This window comes from Genypterus blacodes, unplaced genomic scaffold (assembly GCF_046128005.1).
Source record: "Genypterus blacodes isolate CSIRO-AG114 ecotype Tasmania unplaced genomic scaffold, CSIRO-AGI_Gbla_v1 ptg000620l_1, whole genome shotgun sequence".
Lineage (NCBI taxonomy): Eukaryota > Metazoa > Chordata > Actinopteri > Ophidiiformes > Ophidiidae > Genypterus > Genypterus blacodes.
This window is the reverse complement of record NW_027467338.1, coordinates 7,501-17,500: the sequence shown is the minus strand read 5'-3', so window position 1 is coordinate 17,500 and position 10,000 is coordinate 7,501. Positions and strand designations below refer to the sequence as shown.

The 10,000-nt window shown below is 56.6% G+C and overlaps 1 protein-coding gene across 4 annotated transcripts in view; it reads left to right on the top strand.

The window, feature by feature from the left end:
- The first annotated feature begins 206 nt into the window (after positions 1 to 206).
- pdgfab (platelet-derived growth factor alpha polypeptide b) overlaps positions 207 to 10,000 on the top strand; it is a 15,614-nt gene continuing 5,820 nt past the window's right edge. Inside the window, exons 1-6 of one of the 4 annotated variants that reach the window (XR_012960812.1) lie at positions 207 to 644; positions 679 to 714; positions 819 to 1,076; positions 2,023 to 2,119; positions 6,612 to 6,746; positions 7,572 to 7,762. Coding sequence is in view for 1 of the 4 variants with exons in the window: in XM_076140446.1 (XP_075996561.1) it covers positions 1,014 to 1,076; positions 2,023 to 2,119; positions 6,612 to 6,746; positions 7,572 to 7,762 (486 nt within the window). In the remaining 3 variants the exon portion in view is untranslated. Of the gene's footprint in view, positions 1,077 to 2,022; positions 2,120 to 6,611; positions 6,747 to 7,571; positions 7,763 to 10,000 lie in introns of all 4 variants that reach the window. The other 3 variants (XR_012960811.1, XR_012960810.1, XM_076140446.1) reach the window with 3 other exon arrangements.

Sequence of the window (10,000 nt, the reverse complement as noted above, 5' to 3'; positions counted from 1 at the left end):
TGGACACACACACACACACACACACACACACAGACACACACACACACACACACACACACACACACACACATACACGCACACACACACGGGCTGTGGGGGGATGGGACACACACACACACACACACACACACACACATACACACACACACACACACACACTCTTGAAGTCTTAAGTCATCCCGCCAGCCAACCAGCTCTCCTCTCTGCGTCTCTGCGCGCTCAGGGGAGGCGCATCGGGCGCGGAGCTGCTGGCTCTATAACTCCGCGGCTCACAGGCGCTCCGGGCTGCACAGCCTCCACACACACACGGACAACTTCCCCTCTGCACACACCGCCGCGCTTCTTCCTCAGAGGATCCTGATCTGTTGGATTATCTGCTTTTAGTTTTTGATTACAAACATCCAGAGTTTCTTCGCCTTTCTGTTCTGTTCGGCGTGAACTCGACCCCCCGCCTTTTCCCGTCGGTGAAGCGGCCTGAGCGGAGCCGCGGTGCTGTGAGCGGCGGAGGGACAAGTGCAATGCGCCTCAGCCGAGTCTCCCGGGATCAGAGTCCCACTCTCGCCTGAGGAGCTCCAACATGTCGACCTGCCGCGGGGCGCTGGGGGGGAGAGGCCGCCGCCCGGTGTGAGCAGCTGAGAGTCCCGGTGTGAGTCCCGGTCTGAGTCCCGGTGTGAGCAGCTGAGAGTCCCGGTGTGAGTCCCGGTCTGAGTCCCGGTGTGAGCAGCTGAGAGTCCCGGTCTGAGTCCCGGTGTGAGCAGCTGAGAGTCCCGGTGAGAGTCCCGGTGTGAGTCCCGGTCTGAGTCCCGGTGAGAGTCCAGCTCCAGCCTGCCCGAGAGTGCGCGCTTGTGTGTGTGTGTGAGAGTGTGAGAGTGTGTGTGACGGAGGGTTTCTCACACGGGTTAGTCTCCCAGAGGGGATGGTCGTGGACCCTCTGGGGTCAGGAGCGACTCTGCGGCTCCTACAGCCGGGTACCTTTTTCTCTGCGTCTGGGGTTCAATCAGCACCAAAGGGAGATGAGAGCCGCGTTCACTTCCTTCCTCCTGTGGACGTCCTACCTGATGCTGGCCGCCGCTGAGGTGAGGCTGGGGGGCTACACACACACACACACACACACACACACACACACACACACACACACACACACACACACACACACACACACTCACACCAAACGACCTGCCTGCTGTGATTGTTTTGATGTGAACTCTGTAATTAGGCGTGAAGATCAGAAGTCTCCAGTCTTTATGACGTCACTGGAGACTCGAGCTGTGTTTTAATTAGCGGCGTTTGTTTGTTTTTAATCCAAAAGAAATGGCGAAGCTAAACGCGAGGCTGTGTTCAAAAGAAGGTGGCGACTGTGAGGGCAGAGTGTGTGAGCTGCTCTGTCTCCTCTGTCGGGAGGGCCAGCGGCTGTGCGGCGCTCTGGACAGAGCAACGCCGCGTCCGCACTTGGGCGCCTATTTGCAGTTATTTTGGGCTTTTGTGCCAAATCCGTGTGTAGCCTGAGCCAACGGGGCGAGCTGAGCCTGACTGAGCCTGACTGAGCCTGCAAGAGCCTCCGTGAGCCTCCGCTGCTCTATTTATAGGTCGCATAGAGGCACACAGAGGCGCAGGAGCGACAAGTGCAAAGTGCGCAGAGTTACAGAAAACCTGCTCCGTATCTGTGTTCAACTTTATTAGAGCTCTAATCAAAGTTTGTATCCATAAACCAGAAGCTTCAATCAGAAGAACACGAGGAGACATTTAGACTGAAACGAGATTAAACTGCGGTTATGGCGTCACTTTCTCTCTCTCTCTCTCTCTCTCCCTCTCTCTCTCTCTCTCTCTCTCTCTCTGTGTGTGTGTGTGTGCTGTAGTTGACACATAGTTGCGAAATGGTCGCGGCACTGAACTTCATGTTGTTTCGCTCTCATTGACACAGGCAAACAATTAGTCACTGACTCGACACTTCACTTCTCTCTAACTTCACCCTACTCTCTTTCTTTGCCTCCCCTCCCCTCCCCTCCCCTCCTCCCCTCAAAGGAAGTGGAGTTTCCCCAGGAGCTGATCGACAGACTGTCCCACAGTGAAATCCACAGCATCAGCGACCTCCAGCGGCTACTGGAGATAGACTCCGTAGGTAAATTCTGCCTCTTGATACTTCTTTGTTTGGTTCAGTGTGTGAGACTTCATGTTTGAAAAACTAAACCCTGGAACCACTGGAGTGTTAGAGACTCGAGTGTCAGGACGTGGAGCCACAGCACACGCGTGTTCAGAGTGAAGGTCCGGTGAAGCGTTGACGTGTGCTAATCTGTGTGTAATCAGTCAACACAGTGTTTAGTAAGAAGCCTGCAGGTTGACCCAGGGAGGATTTGGTGTTGGAGTGTTTTCTGATTAGATAACAGAGAGACGTTTCCCTCCACAGAGCGACTGAAGTGTGTCAGCTGCTCTGCTCTGCTCTGCTCTGCTCTGCTCTACACACGGACTTTGGGTCCTTATGTCGTTTTTATTGAGCTGAAACAAGACGCCTAAGATTTAAAAGAGACTGGGCAGGAGATCTGAGTGTCACAGAGACCTGGACCAGTAAGACCACAGACACGCCACAGACACGCATCAGACACGCCACAGACACGCATCAGACACGCATCACACACGCTACAGACACGCCGGCATGATTCAGCAGCACCTGTGATACTGTGAACATGTGACGCAGTCAGAGAGTGAGAGTGAGAGTGAGGGAGAGAGAGAAAGGAAGTGAGAGAGAGTGAGTGAGTGAGAGGGAGAGAGAGAGGGAGAGAGAGAGAGAGAGAGAGAGAAAGCAAGTGAGAGAGAGTGAGTGAGTGAGAGGGAGAGAGAGAGGGAGAGAGAGAGAGAGAGAGAGAAAGGAAGTGAGAGAGAGTGAGTGAGTGAGTGAGAGGGAGAGAGAGAGGGAGAGAGAGAGAGAGAGAGAGAAAGGAAGTCAGAATGAGTTTCGCTGGACTCTCACTGACAAGCTTTGATTTGGGCTGATCCTGATCCTGACCTGACCCTAACCCTGATCCTGATTGGGGACTTGGTGGAGGTCTCCCGTGTTCTTGTGCGCCGCTCCGCTGATGTCACTTCTGGTTCCTGCTCCTCTTCAGCGCTCTGGACCAGAATAGAGGCTGCTGGAGCTGCTCTAGCATGAGTAGAGGTGTTTATAATCTCATTAACGTGTCCGTCTTCAAACAGAGGAATGTTTCCAGGGTAACAGTAGTAGGCTGATTATTATTACGAGGGCATAAATCTGTCTGGGGGCCGGCAGGACGGGTCGGCCCGCCCCGTAAAAGACTGGTGACGCCAGCCGTGTGTGTGTGTGTGTGTGTGTGTGTGTGTGTGTGTGTGTGTGTGTGTGTGTGTGTCTGTGTGTCTGTGTGTGTGTGTATTTAGGGAGCTTTTGTTGCGGACAGTAAAGCTCCTGTAGGCTGAAGCGTGCGTGGTGCGGCATGTCAATGAGGGAGGAGGGAAGGAAAGGAGGGAAGGAAAGGCTGGAATGAAGCATGTATGCCGGGGGGTGGGGGGAGACGGGGGGGGGGGGGAAGGGGGGGGGGGACACACACACACACCTGGAAGAGCTCAACCAGGACACATCCAGGACGGCCTCGTTTGTGTTTCTGTGAATGTCTCAGTTGTCTTCAGTGGGACATTCTGTGTGCTGCCTCTCACTGGAGGGACGACGTCATCACTCAGTCCTGCAGGGTCTCTGGGAGGTTGCAGGGTCTCTGGGAGGCTGCAGGGTCTCTGGGAGGCTGCAGGGTCTCTGGGAGGCTGCAGGGTCTCTGGGAGGCTGCAGGGTCTCTGGGAGGCTGCAGGGTCTCTGGGAGGCTGCAGGGTCTCTGGGAGGCTGCAGGGTCTCTGGGAGGATCGGGGCTCTTTGTCTGAGCGCACACATCCAGGAGAGACGAGCGTGTTCAGCTCTGAGTGACGGCTCAGATGACCTCGCCCGAGTCTGTCTGGCCCCCCGAGGTGCCGCTCTCCTCTCTTTTCCCTCCCCGGCCTGCCTGCTCTTATCTCTGTCAGCGGAGGACTTTGACAGAAAGGGAACCTGACTCCTGGCGGGGGGGGGGGGGGCAGAGGTGAGCGAGGGAGCGCCTGCTTCTTCTTCTGCGCTCCTCAGAAAGGAGGAACCTTCTTGTGCAATCTGCTTTGTTTCTCACACGCTGGCAGTGTGTGTGTGTTTACCTCCAGTCCAGTTGGCAGCGGCCCTGGTGAACTTGCAGGCCCTGGGACAAACACTTATCAGCCTGCAGGGAGGGGCCGGGGCCCAGGGCCGGAACTAATACTGTGTCAGCTCAACACGCTACACGCTAAGAAGAAAGGAATGAGGGGGGGAGACACTTAGTACAACAAGTCAACACCATGTGGGCTATTAGTGTAGGTAGAGAGAGGGAGGGAGGGAGAGGGAGGGAGGGGGAGGGGGAGAGAGGGAGAGAGGGAGGGAGGGAGAGGGAGGGAGAGGGAGGGAGGGAGGGAGGGAGAGAGAGGGAGAGGGAGGGAGAGGGAGGGAGGGAGGGGGAGAGAGGGAGGGAGGGAGGGGGAGAGAGGGAGGGAGAGAGAGAGAGAGTAGGGAGGGAGAGTAGGGAGGGCGGGGGAGGGAGGGAGAGGGAGGGAGGGAGGGAGGGAGAGAGAGGGAGAGGGAGGGAGAGGGAGGGAGGGAGGGGGAGAGGGAGAGGGAGGGAGAGGGAGGGAGGGAGGGAGGGAGAGAGAGGGAGAGGGAGGGAGAGGGAGGGAGGGAGGGGGAGAGAGGGAGGGAGGGAGGGGGAGAGAGGGAGGGAGGGAGGGAGAGAGAGGGAGAGGGAGGGAGAGGGAGGGAGGGAGGGGGAGAGAGGGAGGGAGGGAGGGGGAGAGAGGGAGGGAGAGAGAGAGAGAGTAGGGAGGGAGAGTAGGGAGGGCGGGGGAGTAGGGGGGGGAGGGGGTAGGCCCTTAGCTAATGGAGGAGGTAATTTGCGAGTCATGAAAGGCTGATTCATGGCGAGAGACTGTCTCCTGTCTCCTGTCTCCTGTCTCCTGTCCTCTTGTCTCCCGTCTCGTTTGACGCTCCCGGCGTGTTATTTCTACTCAGTCACCTGGAACCAGCAGGCAGTAAACCCCTCACTCCCCATTCATTTCTCTCTTCTTTACTCATTCTTTCCATCACCTCCTTCCTCCCCCCTGTTTTTTTTCCTGGTCCCCATGTTGAGCCGTGGTCCTACAATAGAAAGGTCCTTTTGTGGTTCTGAAAGGGGACTCGTCCGTCCATAAAGGACTTCTTTATGTCCCCCGTCCCTTTCTCCTGTCAGCCCTGACGCTGCCTGTCTCCGGGTGGCCGCAAGTGTGACGCTCCCCCCTCCTCCTCCTCTGACAGGAGGATATGTGGAGAAGGAGAGCGAGGGGAGGCCGGGGTGAGAGCAGGAGGCACACTGGGAGTTCTGTCAGTGACCTGCGGCGCTAAAAGGTTGTGAGGTGGAGAAAGCAGGCAGCCGTCACGCCGCCTCCACCTGACAGCAGAGCGTCCGTCTGCACGGCCGCACGCCACCGCTGCACATACGAGTCTGAAGGCAACACTTCCTGTCTGTGGCTCTGGGTCAATGGCTGAGTGAGTGACGCCGCCTCAGCACAGAGGGGAGACTTCCTGCTTTACTGAGAGCAGGGAGCCATGTTGGTGTGCAGAAGAAGAAGAAGAAGAAGAAGGCGTGTAAAAGTAAATAAACAACCAAAGCCATAGCTGTGTGTGTGTGTGTGTGTGTGTGTGTGTGTGTGTGTGTGCAGAGGGAACACACTGATCACAGCACAGAGAGGCGGATGAGTGGAATGTGTTTGTCTGCGGCCGAGCTTTGTTGTGTCGGTGAACACGAGGCTTTGGAGTGTTAGAGTGTGTGTGTGTGTGTGTGTGTGTGTGTACAGGTATAGAACTGTGTTAGCCAGGTGGGTGGGGGTGCAAATCCCACAGACGGGGCCGACCCACCCGCTGAGCAAACATTCCCCGGTGTCAGACTCTGCTCTCTCTCTCCGTCCCTCTGGCAGCTTTATGTCTTTACAGCCGCTCTGCCGCTCGCCGTATTTCTGGGCGTCGACCAAAACAAGCCGCCTTTTATCAGACGGCCGTGACTGAACGAGCTGAGGCGGCTGAATTAGACGCAGGATGACTGAACGTGTACTTTTCCCCCGGCCGCAGAGCGATTTGAGAAAGTCAACACTTTCCAGGCAGAGCAGAGACGTGGAAGCTGCTCGTTAACGCAGAGCGCCACCTGTCAAATCACCACTTTGAGCCGCTCTGCCTGCCTGTCTGTCTGCCTGTTTGTTTGGCAGCGCGGTGACTCACCTGCGTCTGGGGAACGCTGTGCCAAGACGAGCGAGGACCAGACACCGAGCGTCAAGTAGCACCTCAGATCATGACATCATCATCATCATCATCATCATCATCCGAGGGGGGAGGGGGGGGGGGGACCCTCAACCCTTCAGGGGGGCGAGCGTGGGAAGTTACCGCAGCAACATGGCGGCGTGACTCACCAACGCACAGCCAATAAAAGATCAACCAAGCGCAGTGATTAAAGCTGAGCCCGTGTGTGTGTGTGTGTGTGTGTGTGTGTGTGTGTGTGACATCATTAACATGGCTGCCTTCTGTTTCTGACGAGGTACGGGAAATGACGTCATCGAGGAGCCGAAGCAGCACAAACACCACGGCTACCACAAGAATCACTCCAGGCACCACGGTCACTACGGCGACCTGAAGAGCTCCCAGCTGCACAGCCGACGCAAGCGGAGCATCGGTAAGGCCCGAGGGACCGCCGCCACCACCTGGCACGACGCCATCAGCTAACATTCGTAACGTAACAAAGCGAGCTAACCGTTATAGCGCTGACGCCTACGTAGCGTTTATGGCGAGCAGGGAATCGTGTGAGGAGAGGCGATTGCATGTGGGGTTGATGAGGACGTGTGACACCGAGCCTCTTGATTGGCTTGAAGACTTGAGCTAACACACACACACACACACACACGCCAGCAGAGAAACATATCCTTAAGCGTGGAAATTCCAGGCATTCGGAGGATCAAGTTGCGGCTCGCCCGGCCTCCCAGTCGGATTGCTTCATAAAACGCCACGCGGTACGATATCTGATCGAGGCCCGGAGACGCCTCGCACTTAAACCAACGCAGGAAACGCTGGCCGCTCGTGTTACACGTGTCGTATTGCGCTCGCAAGGCCTCGGCCGCCCGTCCACAGACGCACGGTACGCCGCGCACACACATCGTCTTTACGACATCATGCTACAGCTCAGAGCCTGACGTGACGCCTCTTCCCTCTGTGCACGACCGCCAAAAGGGGTCAAAGGTCACGATTTGATTCTCACACTGCATCGGAGGAAGCGGTCTTCCTTGCGGCCTCACAGGAGGTTGTGGGTGTGACTCCCACGCTGAGTGACTCATCAAATAATCTGCAGTGAAAGGAATGTGTGTGTGCCGAGCGGCTGGGAGGGAGCGAACACGCGTGTGGAAAATGTGTCACTGCGCTCACACACACACACACACACACACACACACACACACACTCACACTCACACCTAAGTAACCAGGCTCCTCCCTCTCCCCCCGCCCAGTGGAGGAGGCGGTCCCGGCGGTGTGTAAGACGCGGACGGTGATCTACGAGATCCCCAGGAGCCAGGTGGATCCCACCTCTGCTAACTTCCTGATATGGCCGCCCTGCGTGGAGGTGAAGCGCTGCACGGGCTGCTGCAACACCAGCAACATGCGCTGCCACCCGTCACGCAAGCACCACCGCACCGTTAAGGTAACACACACACACACACACACACACACACACACACCTGAATGTGTGCACAAACACGTCACATTCGCTCCATTTGCTCCACAAACACCAAGCCAGCGATGCGCAAACACACACACACACACACACACACACACACACACACACACACTCCTTATAGATGCACACACACACACCCCTCACACACAGACGCACACAGATGTCACACACTCGTCCTCTGAGCAGGTAAGTGAATCAGATGTGGGCGAGTCGGCCAAATAGCTCACGTAGCTCCGCCTCTCAAAATCAGACCCCGCCTCCTCCTCATTGCCAGCTTCTCCCACACACACACACACACACACTACCCCCATCCACTTCTTACTTCTTCTATTACAGCCCCCCCCCCCTCTCTGTATGTTCTCTGTTTGGCTGGAGACCAACATGGCTGTGCCAAGGAAGCGAGAGTGAGAGCAAGAGAGAGAGTGAGTGAGAGAGAGAAAGAGAGAGAGAGAGAGACATGTGTTAAAGAGGGTCAAGGGATGCTCAAGCCAGATAGAGAGACAGAGTTTCCAGAGGGGTCTTGTGTCCCTGGAATGTCCCTCCGCAATGTTTGCTTGGCTCTTCGTTGTCGTCTCTGAAAAGAGACGGGGAGGAGAGCTGGAGGAGGGAGGGAGAGGGGGGAGGGGGGGGAGGGGGGGGAGGGGGGGGGGGGGGTGTCCTCTGAGGCTCTTTGGCATCAGCAGCATGAACACACGTCCTCCTCCTCCTCCTCCTGCTCAGGATCAGGAGACACTGTGTTTGTCCTGTGTGTCAGCTGGTGAGCCGCTCTGGGTGGAGGTGTGGGAGTGATGCGCTCTGTGCCGGCCAGAGGAGACCACAGAGCGACCACAGAGTGGCCTGGAACGCCTCTGCTGCTCCTCTCGGTGCCGAGCAGGAGACCGAACAGGACGCATTCCAGCTCCGCCCCTGCTGCCTGCTGGGAACGCTGGCACGGGTCAGGGACATTTGACTGAAGACAGGGACACACACACACACACACACACACACACACACACACACATACGCCCCGTGGGCTCCAACATGAACTCGTCTTTGGCCGTGGAGTTGAAAATGTTGCAGCGGCGACAAGACGATCATTGTGGAGCTTCAGGGGACAGAAGAGTTCATGGACAGAAATGCTGAGTCATCAGGGAGAGAGAGTCAAGCCTCTGTGTGTGTGTGTGTGTGTGTGTGTGTGTGTGTGTGTGTGTGTGCGAGTTCATCCGTCTCCCTGTCTGCCAGTCATCCAGTCTGCCTCAGTGTCTCCCGTCCTCAATAGGAGCTCTGTCTGTCTGTCTGTCTGTCTGTCTGTCTGTCTGTCTGTGTGTCTGTCTGTCTGTCTGTCTGTCTGTCTGTCTGTCTCTGGTGTTCTCTGAGTGTCGTGGGACAGAGCGGCACAGGGACGTTCAGAGGCGGTGCTCTGGGACGTCCCTGTCCCATGTCAGGTCTCACCACACAGTGTGAGAAACTTGGTGTCAGGCCCAGACTGTTTCCTCTTCTTCTGTTGGTTGGGCTCGTCTCTCCGTTTGTTAGGAAGCTTAACACGTGGCAGCGTTCACACTCAGTGTGATCTCAGGTCAGCCGGTGCTGCTGGACACACTCGCCCCAGTGCAGATTCGTGTCTTTATTCCTTCCCCGCCTCTCTTTCTCTCCCTCCTGCTCATGCTGAGGATGGCAAAAAAAGAAAGAAGAAGAAGAGGAAGAGGAGGAGGAGTAAGAGGAGGAGAGCGGGTCTGAGCAGGTCCTGTTCTGAACACGCCGGGCCTGTTCAGTGGAGCGATAATAAAAAAGAAAACTTTAAATACGACTCGCCTGAGGGAGGTGAAGAGGCCTCTCCCTCTCTTTCTCTCTCTCATTCTCTCCCTCTATTTTCCCTCTCTTTCTCTCCCTCTCTCTCACTCTCACTCTCCTTTTCTCTCCTGAACCTCTGGCGCACTTTGCTCCGTCTCTTTGACGAGTCGCTCGTAAAAATGACCCCGTGTAGCTCCACGTCTACGCAGCTGAGCCGCCCCATGCTTGGGGGGGGGGGGGGGGAGAGAGAGAGAGGGAGGGAGAGAGAGAGAGAGGGAGGACAGATTGGCAATGAAAATCCTTAATGAGCAAAAGTGAGTTCCGACTCTATAATCCAGCATTCCTGTTACTCCCCGTTCCTCCTCCCTCCCTCCCCCCCTCCCCCCTCCCTTTGCACTCTCAGTGACTCCCCCCCCCACCCCGCCTCCCCCC